Source organism: Danio aesculapii, chromosome 24 (genome assembly GCF_903798145.1).
Source record: "Danio aesculapii chromosome 24, fDanAes4.1, whole genome shotgun sequence".
NCBI classification, from domain to species: Eukaryota; Metazoa; Chordata; class Actinopteri; order Cypriniformes; family Danionidae; genus Danio; species Danio aesculapii.
The window spans coordinates 32966335-32990277 of NC_079458.1; the positions used below are offsets into that span (position 1 = coordinate 32966335).

General features: G+C 34.9%; 3 protein-coding genes across 9 annotated transcripts in view; 2 read left to right on the forward strand and 1 right to left on the reverse strand.

Moving 5' to 3' along the window:
• The window catches only part of mak (male germ cell-associated kinase), a 41263-nt gene extending 38720 nt beyond the window's left edge, over positions 1-2543 (forward strand). For all 4 annotated transcript variants that reach the window (XM_056450434.1, XM_056450433.1, XM_056450435.1 and 1 more), the window contains one exon: positions 241-2543. In XM_056450434.1, coding sequence (XP_056306409.1) covers positions 241-401 — 161 coding nt within the window. In that variant the 3' untranslated portion in view covers positions 402-2543. The remainder of the gene's footprint in view (positions 1-240) is intronic.
• On the reverse strand, positions 1045-6861 carry tmem14ca (transmembrane protein 14Ca). 3 transcript variants are annotated; one of them, XM_056450439.1, is made up of 5 exons: positions 6775-6861; positions 6360-6446; positions 4437-4538; positions 4214-4301; positions 1045-1134 (listed from the first exon to the last, which is right to left on the reverse strand). In XM_056450439.1, the coding sequence occupies exons 2-5, from the start codon at positions 6433-6435 to the stop codon at positions 1077-1079; spliced, it is 324 nt and encodes a 107-aa protein (XP_056306414.1). In that variant the 5' UTR covers positions 6436-6446; positions 6775-6861; the 3' UTR covers positions 1045-1076. The 3 variants fall into 3 exon arrangements, with proteins under 3 accessions (XP_056306414.1, XP_056306415.1, XP_056306413.1); XM_056450440.1 differs by having other exon boundaries at positions 6360-6444; positions 6769-6844; XM_056450438.1 differs by lacking the exon at positions 6775-6861 and adding an exon at positions 6523-6605 and having other exon boundaries at positions 6360-6444.
• A 6921-nt stretch (positions 6862-13782) lies between these two features.
• On the forward strand, positions 13783-22242 carry tfap2a (transcription factor AP-2 alpha). Of its 2 annotated transcripts, none has more exons than XM_056450483.1 (7): positions 13783-14066; positions 15352-15771; positions 16727-16778; positions 18143-18371; positions 18791-18909; positions 20148-20289; positions 20839-22242. In XM_056450483.1, exons 1-7 carry the CDS (start codon positions 13944-13946, stop codon positions 21125-21127), a joined length of 1374 nt encoding a protein of 457 aa, XP_056306458.1. In that variant the 5' UTR covers positions 13783-13943; the 3' UTR covers positions 21128-22242. The 2 variants fall into 2 exon arrangements, with proteins under 2 accessions (XP_056306458.1, XP_056306459.1); XM_056450484.1 differs by lacking the exon at positions 13783-14066 and adding an exon at positions 14202-14716.
• The last annotated feature ends 1701 nt before the right edge of the window (positions 22243-23943 follow it).

The following is a 23943-nucleotide window of genomic DNA, read 5'->3' on the forward strand; positions in this document are numbered from 1 at the left end:
TTTAAACACTACACTTACAGATTTAAGCCTTAGCTGGATATTTCACTTCACTTAGAGCTGTGTTACACACTACATGGAAGGGCATTTTCAAAAACCCATAATATGGGCTCTTTAATTTAAAAGTAATAATAATACAATGTTATATATTTATTTGGCTCTTGGAAATTGTTCACTTTGGACTTAATTATGCAGCTTTACTTGCTTTTGCACAAGCTTGAAATGCTCTTTCTTTCTTTTTAGATTATGATGGATGGAAAAGGAGAGCAGAACGAACCCAACTTAAAGGAACAAGCTACTCAGCCCTGGGCAAAAATTCTGCCAATCTCATCACTCATGCGCCATCAGTTCAGCCAGTGCATGGGCGAATTGACTGGGCAGCAAAATATGGAAGCCATCGTTAGTTTTAATGCCACGGGGACTACTTTCGACGCTCGGAAATGCTGTATAAACACATCACACTGTATCATATCGCATCTTTTCCTTTGAGGAGCGACTAGGATAGACCTACACCACACCGTGTAAGCCCATGGCTGCTTCATTGTTCAATAAAGGCAAGAATCTGTGAACGCTGGCTGCTTACAAACTTAAGTTTCATCAACTTCCTAATCATCATCTTGTTCAGATGCCTGCTGTTCTTTTACGATGAAATGGGCAAATCTATCTTATATACTGCATCTATTTTGTATCCCTTTTGACATTTTATTTCTTTTATTCTTGTTTTTTTTTTTAATTCAGTACTGTTACAAGGCAGCATTATTTTTTATTTTACTGTAATCACTGATATTAGCGTCCATCTTTCAGTTTTTCTGTAGGCTCTACTGGGAAGCATCACAATAATGTAGATGGCAGAAAATGAGTTGGACTGAACTCAAAACACTATAGTATTCTATAACAAGATGGCCATTATTTTAAACAAACGTCTTTAATTTAGAGATTTTTTTTAATTGTACATAATTATACAAAACTTATATTGTATACTTATACAAAAAATACTTATAATGACAATGAGTTATAATAATGTTGTTCAGAAAGAATGATCACTTTGAACAATAGCAGACATAATTTTTGTTTCAGTATCATGATTTCTGAGGTTTCTGCAACATTCCGGCTCCAAGTTTTGCCAGCATCAGGACACTGCAAGAAACGGTTAAAGGATTCATTACAACCAAAAATGAAAATACACATTAAAAATACACCAAGCAGTAGTTAAAGTTAAATCTTTTTTCCCCCTTCCTCTCAACTGCTTTATGACAAAAGTACAGCAGAAAGGCATTTGGACTATTATGATGAGTCTTGTTTTTTTTTTTACTTCACAGTCAGGTTTATAACGATGGTTTTTGTGCCATTGGAGCAGGAAAGTCATTCACTGAAAACCCAGAGAAAACTGGGGTGGGCGATATGATAAAAATCTATCATGATACAAGTCACTGCGTATCCTGATAACTACATATTCAATTAGTAGTAATATTGACCACATGGATAGGATTATTTCTCTTTGACATTTTAAAGTATATGCTCAAATAAGCGCAATCATATTTTATTATTTTTTCTCACCTTTAGTAGAAATTCTGGGCAATTGTTTAGGTATACACACACAGCTAAAGTCAGAATTATTAGCCCCCTCCTGTAAAGGATTTGTAAAAAAATTTTTTACGAATTGTAAAACACAATTCAGTTTTAATAACTCTAATAACTGATTTCTTTTATCTTTGTCATGATGACAGTAAATAATGTTTGACTAGATATTTTTTCAAGACATTTAAAGGCTTAACTAATTTAATTAAGTTAACTAGGCAGGTTAGGGTAATTAGGCAAGTTATTGTAACGATGGTTTGTTCTGTAGACTATCAAAAAAAAACTGTTTTATTCTAGCCAAAATAAAACAAATAAGACTTTCTCCAGAAGAAACAATGATTAGACATACTGTAAAAAATTCCTTGCTCTGTTAAACATCATTTAGGAAATATTTTAAAAAGAAAAAAAATTCAAAGAGGGGCTAATGATTCTGACTTCAACAGTGTGAGTATATGTGTGTGTGTGTGCTAAATTTAAACATTGTACTTTCAAGCTGGCAACTTTTTCTACATGCTGTTATTCACATTTCTGCCTGCATCCAGATTGATCATCTATAAGACGAATGAAGTATTACCGTAACCAATGTATTTAGCAACACCACGCTATAGCAGAATATGAAATAGACTTTGTATTTTGCCAATATGAGCGCATAGCCCTATAACATTATTTAACTTGCCGTTTTCTCTGACTTTGCAATATTGTGAGCCATTAATGTGATGAAATCTTTCGAAAGCAGGTTGTCCAGATAAAGGCCAAAGGGATGACCCTTTCAGCCACAGCAAGAGAAGTTGGTTTTCTAGAATATTCTTTACCTCAAATCCACAAAAGAGAAGTGCAGCACCATGGCAGAGTGAATGCAAATGTATATCAAAGCTTCTGCAACAAGATTTCTTCAAACCTTTATATACGCTACAACCATTGCTGTTCATTTATCATTGTTTTTCACAAAATAAATCATTTTTGTTTAACTGCCTTCCTCCAAATTCCTTCAAAATGAACAATGAATATTACATTATTTCTAAAACAAAATGTCCATTGATTATTTAAAATGATTAATCTTGGTCTTGGTGTTAGGAACAAATGAAGCCTTTACATCAGGATGTTTTTGATGTTCTATCAGAAATACAGTATTGAATTAATCAAAGTGACGAGTGCACTATAATCAAGGTAAAAACAGTAACAGTAAGACAGAATGTCATTCATCAAAACTTTTTGCTTTACTCAACCATGAAATTTAGTTTGCGTATCAGTAACAGAAACATACTTTAAATTGCAGTCAGGTGTTTGAATTGCCGTTTCAGTCTGTATTTCACATGCCTCAAAGAGAAACAGCTTCTCTAAAACAATCACAGAATGCGTTCGACGTAGGTGGTACTTTGTTAATTGAATGCATTTCAAATTAATAATTTTTTTATTATTATTAAAAATAATTTGAGTGAGAGAAATTTACTTTTTTTGACTCAACTTGGCTTTTTTTACTTAACTTGTGGCTTAACTTAAAACCAAAAATGCCCAACCAAATCGGTCCAAATATTGAGCATTATATGGTGTTTAGCCACTGTCACTGTAATTTTCCTTTTTTAAAAAAAAATAAATAAATAAAATGGTTTAGTTTAGTTGTTTGCATAATATCATGCCAAGTTTCAAGTTTCTGGACTACTATGCCAGAATGAGAGTATAGTTTCTAGTCATATTGGAGTAGAAAACCGTCATATTTTCCATTGGTTTTATTATACAATGTAACTACAGAAGACTCGAGCTTTAAATAGGACAATTACCAAAACTTTTTAAACAAAATGCTAATGTTAATGGTCAAAACCAGTTCAATTCATTATGCCAAGCAAAATCTGACGCCGCCAGAACAAGAAATTAGCTGAATGTATTCAAAAAATGGGTTAAGTCCACTGTTTAACTCTAGAAGAGGTGAAAAAAGAGGTGGAGTGTCCCTTTAAGGGGCACTTCCCTTCTAATTGTGTGAAGGACAGATAACTGACGCAAGATGTGGTGTGTAACAGACCTTGACAAATATATTGTGCTGTTACATGTGACCTCTCTATACAAACGGTGCACTAAAGCATAAGTAAAAGCAAGTGTGTATTAATTAACTCCTTCTACCAAGCATATTTTAGCGATTTTCCTGATGCAAAACATACACAAAAATTAGCACCTTTCCTTGCAAACTTGTTTAAGGTTATAACTTTCCTGCTGCTGTTAGTCCATTACTGCTTGGTCAACATCTAGATCAACATGAATCATTACATATTGCCATTGATTTCAACCAACTTAGTGCATTACCTATTATTTTCCACTTTTGGTCCATATGGAAGTGTAAAAAAAAATAAATAAAAAAAATAAATGTCCTTTTTAAAGAAAGAGTTCTTGCTCATAAATTTGGAGTTCAACTGCAAAACCCCCCAAAAAAACTTGTTTTATACGAGTGTTTGTGAGTTAAACAGCTATTAGTAATGGAAAAAAATTTGACATGCACGTTATGGGACTCGGTCAGCAAAAGTGAAGATCAGATATGTTGTTAAAAGCAACGCTATCATAAAATTACTGCTTTGTATAAGGGATTTGGGTGATTAAAAATAATGGATATCCTTTCTTAAACTAATTAACTGCGAGATGTGTTAGTTACCTCGCTCCAGCAATGAGACCAGCTGGAATGATTTTGCGTGAGTTGTAGAATCTCTTCCCCATGATAGCAGCAAGCGTCCCAGATGCAGCTGGGGAATAATAATAAAAAAAAAACGATGAAGACATGTGGTTGTAGTAAACACTATGACCTAATTTTATAAAATACATGCAAGCTGCTTCAAGATACAGAAAGAGCCTATATTGATCCAGAAATAAGTGCAAACCTAAAGACACCCAAATATTTCCAGGATCTTGTGATGTTTGGTAAGCACCAAAACCAGCCAAACCTCCAAAGACAAGCCCTGCTGCCAAAGAGGGGACACTGCCTAAAAGACAAATCAGTTTAAAGGGAAGAATACTGAAACACTGACAACACTTAAATCCAGCATAGCTCAATTCTGGGGTCCGTTCTTCGTACGTGGATTACTCGATTAACTGGATTTGAATATTGACGATTTGACATGATCCAAGATCGTTTAGTTCTTCTAAACTCATCTGAGACTTGTTGTCATAGCAACAGTTCTGGTAACTCAAACCTGCTAGGGAGCAGGCTCATTTCATATAAACAGCATTCGTTAAAAAATATATACATTAATAAAACTTACGCAAACTGCACTCCTAAGTAATAGTATAAAGGCTGCCACCTGGTGGTTCAACGAGAAATTTATTGATATTAACTTTTTGGATACAAACGCGTACATGCACAATATTCGACTTTTTTTTTTTGAAAAGGATAATAATTCATGCAGTCGTGGTTGTGTTTTGACTGCTAATATGCCAGTGATTGACATTTACCGATATCAAAATACTTTTTTGATGCGAAATAAATTTAGTTATTCCTTACGCCAATTAAAAAAACTTGAGTAGGCCTAGGCTACTATAATAAAGAAAATCTTCTCTAATTGTAGAACTAAATACATTTATATGCATTAAAATACATGAAGAATACTCTTGACACATGAAAGTGTAAATCCTGCAGCTCACAACAAATGTGTAAAGTTATTGTGTGTCATAACAAACTGTTTACAGCTAATTTTATGTAATTTTGCTCACATGGATAATTGAATATTAATCGGATGATGTCATTACACTCCAATGCCGTCAGCCAATCATTGCATTGCTGATCAGGATTTTGTGGATCGATAGATCTGTCCTTCACAACACACGCCGCGATCTCAGATCAGTTTATCCAGACATTTTAATCTGATTCACGAACTTGTTTGAAAAACCAAATTTGCCAGAGATCAGTTATCAAAAATAAAAGATCCAGGATCTGCCATATCATCTTAGATCATTTAAGCGATGTACGAAGAACAGACCCCTAATTTGTTCAAACAAATTTATAATTACTCCAAATAAAACAGTAAATAAATAAAGTGTTCAAAAGGTATCACTTCCTAAAATTAACCATGGTTTTATTATAGACAAAAATTTACTTTAAAATAGAAGTGTAACCATTTTAAAAAATACATTTGAAAAACCACATGGTTGTGCTTTTTTATTATTATTTTGTATTAAAACCATGATTAAGTTTCATACGGGTAAAACTAATTGAAGTAACGTTGGTTTTATTCGCACATTCGTTCAGTGACAACTTGTGACATGCTACCTATTTTGTTTACCGTGGTACTTTGAAGATTCTGTATGAAATAACATGAAAGTATGACTTCATGAGAACATTATCACAATTTATTTGACTGAACATTGTTGTATTTTGATAGTCATTGGCTGCTAATATGATTTCGCTATTTAGAATTTGCAAAGAATACTTCTCTGAAATTATATTATTCAGGAAAAAGTCTGAATGTGTGAATATAAAACCAACTTTACCTCAGTGTGACATACTCCCTATATTGTTAACTGTGATACTGAATATTTGGACCGAAATGACATGCCTTCAAATAAACATTAGCACTATTTAATTGACTGTTAACAATGTTGTACTTTGATAGTGATTGGCTGCTAATATAATTTCACTATTTAGAATTTGCAATTAATACTTTTTTGAAATTATATTATTAAAGAGAAAGTCTGAATATAATCATGTCTCAATCTAAAACGAACCTACAATACCATAATCAAACAATCACTAGCATATCCGGTTTAAATGTTTGGAATAAAATAAATTCATCGAGCTTTCACATTACCTGCTTTAACATATCCAATGACTCCACCAGATGCAACTAGCGCTGCGTATCCATATCCAGCCCAATCCACTGCCATCCCCAACACCTGTGGACACATATCGACACATTTTAACCTCAGACGGTGACAGTTTACAGCCCCTGTCAACTGAATGCCAAAGCACACCTGTATAAAAACGACAACTGCAGTAGAATTCATAAGCAGAGTATAGAACCACACTTATAACAATGAAGAGTGACTGTCTGAATGACATACACACTTAAACGTTACTGATAAACTTCAGCTTATCTCAGCGTGAGCTTGCATTTATACTATAAAGAGTGAGAACAGAGACCGGCACGGTGTTTATTCAGCGTATTTGATTACTCAAGATACACCAGTGTAAAATGTTTGTTAATATTGGACTAATACTTGCAGCTTGAGAGTATATTCTGCTGGATGTCCTTGGTTGCTTCGTGTAGTCAACTCGCAGTGTGCGACGTTCCGTAAGACGTCATAATGAACGACACACAAACGCCAATGAAAATTTACGCACGTGACGTACTTGCGTCTCCTGTTTACTTATGGGAAATGAAGTTGGTTCAACCTTTTATTTTAAAGCGAAATAAATACCCCCACTCCTTTCTTTCCTTTATCCTCCCTTTTCTTGCTTATGATTGATTAATGTCTAAACTTTTACTGAATGATAATTATATTTTAAAGAAATGCATCAATTATAATTACTTTTGCTAATGTCTCCCTTTATGTATTCCCATCGTGTATTCTGTAGGAACTTTTACAGTTTTTTTTTTACAATCATTTTCAGGCCCGTAGCCAGCTTGTTGAAAATGATGTACATTTTTTTTTTTTGCAGTTATTCGTCTCATTTTCTATTTAATTATAAGATTTAAATACTGAATTTAGTTAGATTTTAAGCACTTTTGTTAGCTGATCAGCTTGTCAGATGTTCATCCTAACCACACTTTTTGATGTACAAAAAAATATTTCCTAAATATTTGGAATAAAAAACATAACAAATATTTATTTTTTTAAAAACAAATTCATAACATCATATATCAAAATCATCATTTGGTTTTAAATTAAAAACGGTAGCCTATCGTAATGTATTAGGCAAATAACAAACGCCATTAAAAAAAAAAAAAAAAAAAAAAAAAAAAAAAAAAAAATATATATATATATATATATATATATATATATATATATATATATATATATATATATATATATAATTTAGCGCTTCATAATTTTTCTAGCCTCTCTTGTAAAAAAAAGTGCATTTGAAAATTCATGGATAACAACAATAGTCAAAATAGTATTCAGCTTGAATTTAATATGGGCTGCTTTTGGTGCTTCACACTTTTTTATTGGTCATGTTTTCTTTCAAGAATAAGGTCCAAGATTTAGAATAAAAGTTACTTGTCAAATGTTTTCTCTATACTTAAAACAGTTCAGTAGCGAAAGATGGTACTCATGAAAAATAATTGTTTGCATTGGCCAAAACTGATTAGCTAAAGTCACACCAGGATTCCGCCTGGTCTTAAAGTCTTTTTCGGTGGTTTATTTTTACTATTTATGATAGCATAGTAGTCAAAATAGGACAATGAGCTCATGTACTGTATAGGACAGATTCTGGACCTTTGTCAGTGAGGGGTGGGTCCTCCGAACCACCCGGAATCGCACATTCTTGCAAAACTCACTTCAAAGATACTTTATTTTGAACAATTGATTTTATTTCAATAAACAAAGCATCAAATCAATACCAAACTTTCAAAATGTAACTCACACACTACACCTGACACTAATAGTGTAGTCATTAAATTCAAATTATGTAACTAAACTGATACAAGCACAAAATTAAAAGCGACTTTTGCAATTTGATGCATAGTTTTATTGAAACTGATGTACACATTTGTTTAGATCATGAACGTTTCACACTGTATAACCCAAAAAGTTAAGGCAACTCAAACCATTTAAGGAAACAGATTGAAACAAACAATTTAACTTCAAAAACTAATCTATATAAGTACTGTGAACTTAATCCATTTAAGTTGAAGTAATGAGGCACTTAATTAACTCATTACCTTCAACATTGAGTTCAAAACTCTTTTCAAATGAGTAGAATTAACTTTCAGTAAATTTTGAGTTAACTACACTCATTTCACTTGATAAAGTTGACTGTTGGGTTTTACAGTGCAGGTCAGATGGTAGCAGTTACCACAGAACATGACCCTGCATATCAATAGATGATATATTTCATTCTCATATACTTTGCCAGATATGGTACACATTTTAAAGTTTTCATGTTTGCCAACTGTATGCAAGAAATCCCTTGTAACTGACATAAGACTGGATTCAACATGCCAGAAAGCTCTTTCAAAGATGTTTGGCTAATGAAAGCATCAACTGTGATGTGAATGAGAACCTGTGGCCAAATCCACAAGAACGGACTGATGAAAACATATGACAGACAGTCAGCAATGCTTCAGTTGACTGCTTTTCTTTTCTATTTTAATTTTTTAATCTCTGTTGTGATAGCATTAACGACATTCAAATTTAGTTATACACACTATGGATTGCAAGTTCATATTTGGATATATAAAATACAGTATGTCATATTTGCAACATATTTCAAAATATTGCAAAAATGGCTGCAGACATATCTATTTCAACCACTGGAATTACAAATATATACATGGTCAAATATATCAGCTATATTTTTATATATGTGTTAATTTATGTGCTATATTTTAATTAGTCTTGTAACAGCTTTTCACCATGAAAAGACTTCAGCTAAGAGAAATCAAACAGTTTAGCAAGACAGCAATCTGTCATTGTTTTTGTTCATTGGTTTATTTTCTGGAAGCACAGCTAAAATAGATAATCTGGAAGCAACCAAGTCCAGTTAATTAATTTAATTTAATGACGGTTATTTTTATAACGTTTTACTTTTTATTTCAAAACAATAACCTACATAAAGTAACTGTAGCATTTGTAGTATGGCATTAAAGTTAAATAAGAAAAAACTTAACTGCCGATTTATTCAACAAGGCTTCTTAAAGCTAAACGTACGCAGATATAACCCATGATTATTTTCTTCCAGCCATGCCTAAAAGTTTTTATTTTTATTTTTAAATAGTTCCAGTTTAATCTTCTGCCACTTTTTAAAATGCACATTAGATGGCGCCAGATGACCAAATGAGAAACGTTTGTCTTTTGTCGCGGGTCTCTGCAGTCGTTGCAAGCGGATTCATTGATTGGGGGGTAGGGGGCTAAGCAACTCCAGCCATAGGCCCCAAGTCCTGAAATGCACTCATATATATATATATATATATATATATATATATATATATATATATATATATATATATATATATATATAATATATATATATATATATATATATATATATATATATATATATATATATATATGGATATTTTTTCATAATATTATTATTACATAACATTGCATTATAAAAAATTATATATTTTATTGTATATTAAATATTAAATAATATTGAATTACGTAATAATTTTATTTGTTTGGCTCTTATACAAAATATGATAGAAAACAATGTAATATATAGTTTATAGGTATAATTTATACTTCTAGATATTTAGTGGGGACCCCCAGGACAACCCTAAGCGGCCGCTTACCTTGCTTATTTGTTAAATCTGCACCTGCACACGCACTGTCACATTTAGAAACATGTTGTGTTTGTGTGGGTTAGGGTTCAGCATATGTTTTCTACATTTATTTATTTATTTATTTCCCTACTCGTTAAAAAAGTAGCCTGAACTATGATAATAATCTATATCGGCTTACATTTTTAGCACATTAGAAATATGTTAGGCTGTCGTTAAGCCACAATAAATTAAGCAAAATGCGATAATAATTTGTCGATTTGTCGATAAGATGGAAATGTGATAGAGAAAGAGTCTACTTCTAACATTGTCCAATAGAGGGCCCAAGAGAACGTTATATGTCTTAAGAGGGAACCCGTTTTCTTGATCTCTGAACTAACTTTATTTCCTAAAATGTGCAGACTAAAAGAGAAGGCTATTTTATATTTCACTGCTGGCCTGTCATGAAAAGAAAACCTGCTTTGATTGTAATTACATTTGCAATAGTCAATACTGATACTGGAACTATCATTTTTGTTTATTTTGCCAATTTTTAATGGAGCTCGATTATAATGGTGCTTTTCGGAGACATTTAGTCAGACACAAGCTGATGTTCTGCTTGGCTATATATTAGCAAACAACAATAATAATATATATTAGCAATCAACAACGATAATAGTTAATTGTCCGTTTATATTCTACATAGCCTGTTATCGGTAAGCATTTAAGTTGTGCTGTCATAAAAAGATTATTTTCAGAAAAACAAAAACATCAGAATGGCATCTCTGAATACAAAATTGATATCAGACTGAGGTTGCCTATGCATTTTGCACACAGTTTGTGTTTAATGCCGCTTTCTGAAAATTACTTTGACACTTCCACTTACTTCGGTTAATTTGCAACTTTACAACGCTAACATGTGTTAATAATTTATACAGTTAAATTAATGTAACAAAGCGACAGGGGTACCCGTATTGTACCCATATTGTAAAATCTAATTTCTTAAGATGTTGAAAAAAGATTGATATGCACAGACCGGCACCAGCCTACAGACCCGTAAGGATTTACGGGTGGTTAGAATATTTACTTAGTTTTCGCTCAGTAATTCTTTAGATGATCAAAATGACAGGAAAAAATACCAGTATGACTTAATAAAAGTGAATGTAAATAAAGTGAAAATGATTAAACGTAAACGTCTCGTGATGTAGGCTAACTCAGTTATAATATCTGAGGTTATAAATATTTTAATAGTCACAATTAAAACAACAAGTGCGAAATGCCACACTGCTCCTGCTCTTGTATCAGGAATCTCAACTTTTACCTTTTCAGGTGTCGTTGTCGTACACGTGCCAATAGAGCGCATGCGCCGTGAGGTGGTTCTCTGTTTTTATTACCAGGTGAGTAGATTTTGTTCAGGTAAAGTGGAATTTTGCTTAAGGACACAAGACCCAATGAGATAACACTGTGTCATGTACCACATTCAGAAAGAAGAGACAAGAATGTCACTAATGGGCAAAATGGGAGACTGGCAGGTACGTTCTCTTCCTTAAGATATGAGGGTGATGCTGCTTTGACTTTTAATTGTATTACTTCTCCATGGCAACGTTTTGTATATTCATTAATTTAAATTAATGATTAAAAAGCTTTTAAATAAAATGCTAAAAAGAAAAATGTATTTATCACCCAGCTCTGCGTTTAGACTGAAAGATAAGTAACGGCAACAGAAAGAAAGGGATGAAAAGAAAATCAGATTTCTCTAAAACAAGCACTCATTATGTAGATAGTCAGAGAGGGGCAACTTTGCTATTAGAAAATAGTTATGCCTACTTATTTAGCCTATTTTACTTTCTGCTTTAAATGTTTTATTTTAGGCTATTTGCTGTTTATTGTTGTTCGGTTATTAGCTTAATGCAGTTTCATTCTGTGCAGGCCTTCGCATACATTTTCATATGTCAGGATAAATGGAAAAGACTATATCACTACTTTCTTTATATATGTGTTTTCTCACTGTTTTTCCTGTGTCCTTCTGTGTCAAACACTGTCCTAAGTATTGTGGTCAAGGGGAATCTGAAAAAAAGCAACACAAACAAAAATAAAATATTTTGTGATTAAAGCACTATATCGAAAATGTTAGATTCTTGCGACACGATTATACAATTTTCTCATTTTGAAAATTACGACAAAGTTTTAGGAATGCAGACTAGTTCTAAATTTTCTTTTGTGCGACTGGTTTCAGCGATGCGGACCCCCAATCAATAAGCAGCGAACAACAAAGCAGCACACCCCATTCATTTCTACTGCGCGTTTCTCTGCCTCTCTTAATCATCATTGTGTCTTAGTTTCTTTCGGCCTCTCATTAATGACAACTGGACTCACCCCACCAAAAATGGTAATGGAGGTAATGGAAAGACAACGCCTTAGACTCGGCGACCTGTCTTCTGACCTCATTCACATTTAACAAGCCATGTTGTTGTGTTAATTATTTACACTTATCAAATTGCGCCGCTACACGTTGTAAATAGATGTATACCTACTGAAGAATTGACTTTTTGCATAACATTATTGCGAGTATTTTACAGGCAAACGTTCACTGTAGGACTAAAACAACATTTTACAGTTGTCAGACTGGGCGCAATTTTATTTTGGCCAACTGAATCACGAGAATGCAACAGAAGCGTATTGTTGAATAAATAGCCTGTTTTACAAACTGCTTGTGGAGTGTAAATTTGACATTTTTAAATACTGTTTGAATGATATTTTGTTCATGGTTCAAGTCCTAGAATTATTCCAACTGGATGATTCAAATAAACAGGAGAAGCTCTCATTCACCATTTATATCAGTCCCTGTAATTTACCGTTACCTTTTGAAATACAAATGAAACGCAGTAAAGGTATTCTTGCTGGAATTCTCGTTGCAGTTTCTACCTGTGTATATTCATTGGCTTTGCTCTCTTGATATGCTAATGAGGGTTATTACAGTAGCGATCGAGTCTCTCTCTTCCACCATTAGAGGGAGATCTGAGCGCGCAGCTCAAGCCTTGTATGCACTGTGTCAAACTCAAGCGAAGGCGCACTGCACTCTATCCACAACCAATGAAAATGCTTTGGAAATTAACTGATAATATTAAATATGAAGACTTCGAGGTAAGCGGCTTAACCAGGCTTTTGATACAAAATGTTGCATGATATTTATTAAAATTCGGAACGGTTTAACTTTTCTCGTTCAGTTTGTTTTTATTTTACTGGGTTGCTGTTTTGCTATTTAATTTAGATCAGGAAGTGATAAATGCAATTTTGTGATAAGTGATTAAAAACTGCATGATCCATAGCACATGGCTTAATTGTTTCCAGCCTAATAATAATAATAATAATAATAATAATAATAATAATAATAATAATAATAACAACAGCTAATAAAAAAGAAAAATAATAAATACACGTTGATCATAAATTGCCAGAAATTCTGTATAATAATAATAATCATAATAATAATAATATTAATAATAATTTTTGCTAAACGTAAATTTGGTAAGTTTGTTCATTGTCAAAAACACATTATCACCAATCACGCGTGCATTTTAGCAGTAGTCAAATTACTTTTAAAATGTATGCGTTTTTTTCTTTTTCTTCTTCATGTCTTTCCCCCCTCCATGTTGTGTTTGTGGTGAATGCAGTTATATGGGAGTAGTTTGCGGAGTGGCGAAGCCAGTAAAACGTGTTTTCGCTGAGAATCACACGCCATGATCAGGAATGAACCTCTGTTTCTCCACGTGTCTTTACGAATTTCTTTCAGCGCACAGACTAGTTTTGACTGTAATAAATAGCCCAGTTTTGTAATTGCGCATGTCATGGACGCTGAGCAAAATATGTAGAATAAATAGCTGTAAACTTTATTGAATATGCGCTCTGGCGGCGAGTTCATCAGCATCGGCGTAAATTCGTGGCGAGGGATTCTAGTGGGCCATGGAGAACGAACAGACGAGGATTAATATGAAAAACAATGAGGTAGACGAGCATCCAGTGAACAGTAAAAATGTGCCAGCCCAGATGCCCTCAGCGTTTGCTGGATTTTCACCAGAATCGGAGGTGCATATTGTTTCCTTCCTTGTGTTCTTCCCCCTCGTTCTGTCTTTCTTTCACTTTTGCTTGCCCTCGAACCTTTTAAAATGTTCCCCCCTCTCTCTGATTCGTCAGACGCAGGAGAATGTCCCTCTTTTTTGTCTCTCTCTCCCTCTCTCTCCCACTCACTCCCTCTCTCCTCATCTGATTAGATATACTGATTCCTCATTCAATGGACGTCATTTAGTGCAGTCTGCCTTGAGTTGCTTCCTCGCTTCACGCTCGATTTCCGACCATTCTTCTCTTATTAAGTATTCGTGTAATATTAATAGTCATGAATATCTACTATTAGGAGTGCAGAGGAAGAGGCACATTTGTGCTAACATGAGCTCAAGCGAGGGAACAGCTTACTGACAGAGCCGGGAGACGCCAAGGGGATCTAAGAAACTTTAGAGAAAAGCATTGCATCTAAAGGGCAGACGAAGAACAGTGGGAATTTACCCAGATTCTGATGGATTATTGCTTTATTTGAACGCTGGCCACCGCCACCTCGCCCTACAATTATTGTTGGCTTGATTTAATTTGCACGTTCATTTTCGATTTGTCCCTCTGAATTTCTCGTCTTTTGAAGTCCTCGGGAATCTTCACAGATGTTAGTGCACAGTTTTTCCGCGATGGTGAGTGACTGTCGGGAGTACAGATCTTTCTGCACTTAACATTTAGCCTACTTCCGATTGTTGTTGTTGTTGTTGTTTCATCCTGTCGTTTACTCTGTTCCATCATGCAAGCCGTTCATGGTATCAAATGCTATTACAAAGATTTTCTTGATGTGAGCGGTGCTTAATTGTTAATTTCCGTTGCCTTTCGGTAACTGGTAAAAGAATAACAAACATTTGACGTACATTTTAAGTATCCTGATATAGTGGATATTAATAATTAGAATGTTTTTTGTTAGGCTATATTTTTATTCTTGTTATTATTGTTCTCCAACAAATCAAATGGTTGTTAGCTTTCCTGTTGAAATGAAAAATAGGCTAGCGCCTACGAGCGATAAATCCCTTCTGGTTATATTAGGCTGTTATTATTATTATTATTATTATTATTATTATTATTATTATTATTATTATTATTATTGTTGTTTTCATAAATAATTATAATAATGATAATAATAATCATCACCATCATCATGATAATAATATGCCTACTAATAATATATTATCAATGGAAATAATAAATAATAATAATAATAATAAAAAATAAAAATATGTATAAGAGCTCTAAAATGACGCTTTATCGTTCTCTCTCTCCAAAGGATCGCCATGACGGCACCAGCAATGGCACAGCCCGGTTACCCCAGCTGGGCAGCGTGGGCCAGTCTCCGTACACCAGCGCTCCTCCGCTGTCTCATACGCCCAATTCAGACTTCCAGCCGCCATACTTTCCGCCACCCTACCAGCCCATCTATCCGCAGTCGCAGGACCCTTACTCTCACGTTAATGACCCATACTCCCTCAACTCTCTGCATGCCCAGTCTCAGCCACAACACCCGGGATGGCCCGGCCAGCGACAAAGTCAGGAGAGCAGCCTGCTGCACCAACACCGCGGGTTACCGCATCAACTATGTCGAGAGTACCGCAGAGAAGTGCTTCTACCCTCGGGTCACGGCATTGATACTGGACTCACGGATTCAATCCCTATCCATGGAATACCTCACTCTTTAGAAGATGTTCAGGTAAGAAGAAAAGCTCAAATCTTACAATGTGCAGCCGTTCAACGCGATAATTCAGATTTTCTGCTAATGCATTGACCGGATAGTCAAATGTTGGGCTGTTTAAGTTGCGCTAATTAAATCTGCTGTTTTATTTACATAATAGTAATGAAGAAAAGAGAATTTTGTCACTGTATATTGGCAACTTGGTGTGTAAAATGTGACAGTTTCTTTAATGTCACTAGAACGTAGGCTAGGCCTAATAAACTTTAAAATTTAAATTTAATAAAATAAAAATATATGTTCGATTTTTTTGACTCAATCACAGCATGTTTTCTTATTTAATTAAAAAAATATATTATTGCAAAATTATATTCAGGAACGAAAGCGTGAGTAATAAAAAAGAATACAAAGAAAATCTCTTTAGTTCATGTATTTATTATTGTATTTTTCTTCGCTGTTGTTCACCCCAGAAACACAAACTGAGTGATGTACTGAGCTTTTTGATTAATATACTCTGTCACATTTGGACGTGATTCTTGGCTGCCCCCCTTTTCATAAGTAATCTGATTGCAGTGTGCCTGCTGAAGAGAACTGACGAATAGAGCACCTAGACCAAAAAAAAATTGTTCCTTAACCATTGCATGTTTTTTCTCTTTACTTTATTGTTAAATTAACTTAAGTATAGATATTTGCTATTATCGAATTGCTTTAAAACAGTGTTCAAGCTTTTCAAGTTTTAATAAGCGATACATAAAATAGGTTATTGGACATATCTATTTCTAAAAAAAATGAAGTATATATATATATATATATATATATATATATATATATATATATATATATATATATATATATATATATATATATACCGTTGGTGCATTTTTTATATATTTTCAAATATCGCTTTTAATTTCGTTAGCAAGTGCGATGTTTTCAAACATTCGATGATTATTAATACGCTTTTCTATGTTTGCAGCAAGTTGAAGATCAAGGAATTCACATCCCAGACCAGACTGTAATCAAAAAAGGTAAGCAATTTCCTCTCAAATTCCGTGCGTACTTCCAATGGAAGCCCTCCGATCATAAAGTCTACTCGTCCTTGCTGGGACGCGGACTGGGTTAATTTGTAGGCCTTGAAGATAGCCTGGTGATAAGACACAAACCATTTTACTAAGCGTTCCATATCCGGTAGGCTAGTAGCTATTTATGTAATATATGCACGTTAAAATGGCGCTTGGCTTAACTTGGTCTGTGACTTTATTTAAAATTGTTTAATGAAATTTGTAAAATGTCTTATTCAAAAGGTGACGAGAAACGCAAGTTGATTAAAGGCGCATATCTTTATTAGATTTTTTTTTCACACAATAATTTTTTATTCATCTTTTTTACTTTGCAATTATGCGCCTCATTGTTTGACTTGGATTCCAGTTTGTCAAGTGGGCTGCAGGAAAATTTGATTTTTTTTTTCAATTAAAAAAGAATGTGTTTTGTTTTAACAATGTGAAATGTTTTATTTTTTAATGTGTTGCGCCATGCACATATGTACAAAAATACTCGTTGCACATGAACGTAATAATTGCGATCTCACGAGTTCGTTTAACTCCTCTTTTTTCTATTAGTCTCCCTTGAGCTATTAATGTCACTAGTGATCTATCCAAAAGTCCCTGCGCTTTTGTTTCCGGTTAGCACATAAAGAAACAACGAGCGCTGCATGGGGGTTTAGGCCTGAACACTTACTTATAGACGTGTATTTGAGTGTGTGTTGCCTGTTTGTATTTCTGTGTATGGTTCCACCCATGTGCTGGTTTATATAAGTTAGCAAGAGTTCAAAGCTTAAAAGTAGCCTAGTTTTAGAATTATGATAAATAATACGCAGGTTTATTTGTCGGAAGTATTTGGTTTAATCATCATTATTATTATTATTATTATTATTATTATTATTATATTACTGTAATAATATTAATTGAAATAGTAGAAATACAGCATATTTTTTAAAATATGAAATCCAGCAGCAGAAGCTAAACTGCGCAGTTAGTGGAAAATTCCCCCTATTCCATGCATGTTGAACCGTCATTTTCTCCGAGCTTGGTGTTGAGTCACCATTGCGAGAATGTGACACATTTTGATGGCTGGGCCACTTCATTACTTGGGACATATTCTAGCAGCTACATTCATGGGCTGAATGAAAAGCTATTGCAGTAGTATCTATTTTCCATCCTCTCTGATAAGACCACATTGCCTTTGATTCCACAGAGGCGTACGAGATGATGTGCATATAAACGCATATGTCTAATCTTACTCAAAGGCTGCCTGCTGCAAAGCAATTCATCTTTTTCCATTTGGTTGGCGCTGTAGTCTCGAATGGGGGCCTAATCATGTTCTTTTTTTTAAGGTCCCGTTTCCATATCCAAGAACAACAGTAATGTCTCTGCCATACCGATAAATAAAGACGGGCTGTTTGGAGGTGTGGTAAACCCGAACGAAGTGTTCTGTTCGGTTCCGGGTCGCCTGTCTCTTCTCAGCTCAACGTCAAAGTACAAAGTCACAGTAGCGGAGGTTCAGAGACGTCTTTCTCCGCCTGAGTGCCTGAACGCCTCCTTGCTCGGCGGCGTCTTGAGGAGGTGAGGTGGATTTTCATTGTTACATGAGTAATTTATATTATCATGCGGTCACCAAACTCGCCGATTATGCATTTTTCCTATATTAGCCTACAGTCTATGTCTACATCTTATTTTATTTTCGTATAATTGTGTAGTGGCCTACTCAGTTGCATTGAGCACATGCTGTCATGTCTCCATGCAAAACAATTTGATGGACACTTGTAACCATAGTTTGGAAATTAATACTTGATGACAGTGCCAACCCCGTTTTAAAATAAAGGTTTTGCGTTTAGCCTAAAATGATTAATTTTGCTCACGCGCGCTCAGATCTTTTAAATACAAAGCATTTAGCATATTTGCAATGAATTAACACTAATAGTAAATTTTTAGTAGCTGTGTTTCGTGGTTAACAGACATACATATTTTTTCCTTATTTATAGGGCCAAATCTAAGAATGGAGGACGATCTTTAAGAGAAAAACTAGATAAAATCGGATTAAATCTACCAGCAGGGAGACGCAAAGCTGCCAATGTCACTCTCCTGACGTCATTGGTGGAAGGTAAGTTTTCTGTTGAATATATATATTTTAATAAAGCAGCTGCTTATTGTGGATACGTATGAGCCGGTATAAATTTGCATTATTCCTGAAATGGAGAGTGTCTGTTTTGCAAGGTGAATCATCATATGAAACAATAATCGAATCATAACAGGGGAAATAGCAACCTCTCCATTTTAACATAAACACTTGTCTTTAAATTTGAGAATTGTATGGAATCGGGTGTCGTAGGGCCTACTTTGTGCTGTTTAGGCAGCGTGGATGTTTTTTTTTGGACTTTTTGTGCAGCAGATAAAATTTTGTGCTGCAACATAAAAAAGATGTCAAACGTTATTGTTGTTGTTATTATTGTTATGATTATTATTATTAATGTTATTACTGCTACCACTATGTTTATTTTATCCTTGTCGGTTTAATGCAGTTGACCTGTAGGTTGAAAGCCTATTATAAAAAATAAATGAGTTAATTATGTTGCACTGCGAAGATGCCATTGCTTTTGAATAAATCCATTTTGCTTGTAAAGTTGGAGGTGATTATTCCGTGCAGTGGTATTTGGTGTGCCATGGGTTTTAAAGGTGAAAGCTGGAGACGGTTCATTGGTTCCTGTTAATCATTGACGCTGAAGACTGAATGTAATATTCATCGTGCTTCATTGAAATTTAGTCTTGTATGGTAATGAGCCTGAAGAAATGTATGATTCCTGTGAGATAAGGGCGAGGGTGGGGGTGGTGGACACGCAAGCAGACGCTGATTTAGTCGGAGGACACTGGCTTTCTGAAGTGCTGTTATTGTTTATGATCTGCTCCATTTTATGGAAAGCAGTTTAGTAGAGTTGAGCTTTGATGCTAATTGGCGCATGCGTTCTTCCAGATTCTAGGCTTATGACAGGAAGGCTCGCAGTAAAAACCCAACTGTTTCAGGAAATTAAAACCAAAGGCTTTAGTAAAAATCAACTAAGCACAGACCTATTCGTAGAAGCCTGTCATGCATATACCGGGCCTATAGGAAGGTCTACTTTTAGTCTAAAATCTCAAAAAGAAGGTACATTCTAACGAATTTATGTGGCAAAACTCGAATTATTTTAGGTAATGGAAAATAGAGATGCAATATTATCAAAATGGACTGAGAGCCGTATCCTGCTTGTTGGACGAGGACGTTAATTAGATGACGATCATGAAAATTGTAAATTACTGTACTGCATTTTAGTAACGTTACACAAACTAACTCCAATTTTCTTCTAGGTGAAGCTGTGCATCTGGCCAGAGATTTCGGTTATGTATGTGAGACTGAGTTTCCAGCCAAGGCGATAGCTGAATACATGAACCGACAGCATTCCGACCCAAATGAACAAGTCCAAAGAAAAAACATGTTATTGGCTACGAAGTAAGTGCTATTCTCTCTATCCAGAAGCCAAAGCGTGTTTCACTGTTAATGACTTATTTCCGTGTTTATTTGAGTTTTCCTTATGCTGAATCGCCCATACGTGTGCTAAAATGTGCAACATTTAGCGTTTAATAAACAGAGCTGGTTTAATTCCGGCTTTTGGAGCCTTTTCATTTGCAATGAAATATATAGATGAGTTTGCTGCAATGAAAAATAATTAAAAGTCAAAATATAAAAGATGAGCACCAGTGTCAATTAAAACACACAATACTGCAATTAACAATAGGCCTAGTTTAGAATTAAAACGTACAAGACGACTCTCTTGTGTAGCCTATTTCTGACATAGATGCGACTCTCCCAAACTGAACGTGAGTTGTCCATCGCTATGTCACGACACTGCCCATCGAGCTACTGTCAAACGAAATACGTGTGTCATCGATTAAGGGACACATATGGACCACATAGTCTTACTAATACATGTCTGACGTCATAGCATCAGCTGTAATTAGCTTCCTCCTGACACGCATCCTGCATTGTGTCTCCTTCTAGACAAATCTGCAAAGAGTTCACGGACCTGCTGTCTCAAGACCGCTCGCCCTTGGGGAATTCACGTCCACAACCCATTCTCGAGCCCGGGATTCAGAGCTGTTTGACCCACTTCAGTCTTATTTCTCACGGATTCGGAACTCCGGCCGTCTGTGCGGCCCTCACAGCTCTGCAGAACTATCTGACGGAGGCAATTAAAGCAATGGACAAAATGTACCTGAACAACAATCCCAACAGCCACAGTGAGACGGGGTCAAAAGCGGGTGACAAAGATGAGAAGCACAGAAAGTGATATCCAACCACCACCTCCCAACTAATATGACAAACTACATATAACAAACACACTAGTGATCAAGATGAAACACTGAACCCACCACCTTCCGATCTTGGCATTTAGATTTTTTTAAATTAATAAAACACAGTTAATTTTGGGATTTGCGGACAATGCATTTCTCTAAATTAAAGTAAAGCAGTGTGCCAATAAAAGGAGTACAGATCTGCCACAACTGGACTTTCCATGAACCTCCTTTGTATGAGTTCAACGGACTGAAATTCAGCGATTTCCCTTCAGTATCCCAATTTACGATTGTAGCCATGTGACAAGAAGAAGCTGAAAGAGGAAGATTTTCTATCAGTATTGTGAATAATAAACTTGAAAAAGAAATCTACAGCTCCATGCCATGACTTTTAAAAACTGACTTTTCACTCGACTAAGCGACCAACTTGAACTTTGAATTTCAACACGATTCACGGTTATATGAGGGAATCTGTGTTCATGTATGTATATATTTATTTATGTGTAATTTAATGGGAAATGTAAATATGGTACGTCTGTTCAAACATTTTTTTTAATTTATCTGGTGCCTCCTGTTTTAGTGGGTTTGAATATTCGCTTAGTTCTTCATGTGGTTTTATGGTTCTTAGAAAACAGAAGTTTGGGGTATTCTTCTCTGGGATATTTCAATTCAGCCCTCTTGTAGCATGTTGAGGCGACACTGAAGCAAGTGAACAAATTGAAAAGAAATAAACATCCATTTTCTACATATGATCCTTATGCCATTCAGTTTTAGATCGAAGAAGGTCATTAAAGAGACCCCGACGATGCTAGTTTTGTGTTTCTATCTTCTTGTTTTTTTATACAAGCTTTTTATGTGTTGTGCCAATCACCTCTTGTTCTTCCCTCAAAGCACCACAAGAGCAATAAATGGATATTGTCTATGGATTTTTTTTCTCTCTTTAGAATAAATTCAACATTTGGGACCATCTGATATTTTGTGTGTCCACTGTCTAAATTGGAGGCGGTTTTATCTGTATTGTATAAACCTGTGCTGGCAATAGCTCCCATGCCTGTCAATGTATTATAGTTCTTTGTTGCCCAGAAAAAAAATAAATATTTGATACGCTTCATGTCGATTTTTATTCATTACTTTTTTTTATTCACTGCTTGCTGCGATTTATTCCTCTCTCTCTTTTCTATTCAACACAGTTACTGTAATTGAGTTTAACTCTCCCTTGACGATTGCTCCATGCAATAAGCAGTTGAACCCATTGTTTCCCTCAAATATAAAAAAGAAAAAAAAACTTACTTTCAACTCTTAGTTCAGAGAACAAGATCATTCAAATATGGCAGGGAGCTTTTTTGCCAAGCCAAATGACACAGAAAACAATGAATTCTTTTTCGTGTTTGAAGTGAATGTGTGTAGTTTTAGCCCTCGAGCAAGAGTGCTCTTTAAATCAGTCAGATGTAGAATCCAGCTGAAGGTTAGTGCAGTTGCCATTTCCATGCCTTTATTTGTAGACGCCACCTTACTTTTCCTCATACACTGTCAGCAATGCCGTGATAAATATTTATGTCATTGTAATGTAAATCTATGGGTTTGCTGAAATCAGTTTACAGTTCGTTGGAATTAAATTGTGTTTATGGCACCTTAGCGTAAACGCAAAAACCAGCACTCGTGTCATAATTTTACTCATGCAATTTCGTTGAGTCACTGCGTACCCTTGCAGATAATGTCATGCCCAAACACGAATGGTTATTTTGTGCATTGCATAACTCAAATTCAAATAGAGTTTGATTGTTTATTGATAGCATACGTCTCGAAATCAATCTCCACCGGTGCTTGCTGAATTTGCTGGCTGTATTCTGCTTATGTGCAGCACAGCAGATATTTGTCATGGCACCGAGGGAAGAACTGCCTGTACAAAATTTTCACCATAGTGACCATTGGTTTAAAATGTTTTTTTTTTCCTTTTCTTTTCTGTGCTCTGACAGTCTGTTTGACTCAGATGCAGTTGTTTTCAAATAACATGAACGGAGCCTAACTGTACATGTCCTTGGCATAATTGCAATGCACAGTGCAGCAGCAGGTGAAGCGAGGCATTGTCTGTCAAGACTGTTTTTGTTGGCTGCTTCTCAGATTGTGTGTGGGATTCTAACCTCGGGCACAATAGCTCTCTCAGAAAGGATACCCGGCTGCTCCTCCTGTTCAGGCGTAGAAAAAAAAGAGCATGAATAGTCATTTTAGGGGAAATCACAATCATTTTAAATCGTATTCATCGGAATTAGGAATTCCTTTACGTGCATGTGTGTCATTACACTATGTAGTTCTACGTGTTACCATTGTTTTGCCTATTTATTTATAATTCAAATAGTTTATTTGAAAAGAATAATGCCTTGGAAAAATAAAAAAATAATAATAAATAAAAAAATAAAAAATTAATAACCAGAGCGTGGGCTAGTGAAATTTGAGTTTTTACGATTCGATCAGCATTACCAATTACACACTTTGTGTGTAATAATTAACGTGCAGAATTCTGTTGAGCAAATTCATTATATCTTCAAATAAAGATTTGAAGAAAGTGACATAAAATGCAAAACGTCTTAAATGATTCTTAAAATGTTACAATGTTCTACCACACGTTTTCTGTACAGTATTTCTCTCACCCTCACACACACAGTCTGTTATTTGATGTGTGTAAAGAATGTGTGTCCATAAAAGAGGGTTTGAGCATGAGACATTTACGCAAGCGCGTTTGGATCTGCTTCCAACTTTTAACTCGTTTTATTTTTGAACTTGCGTTACCTTATTCTAGTAGAAACGAAAGTCT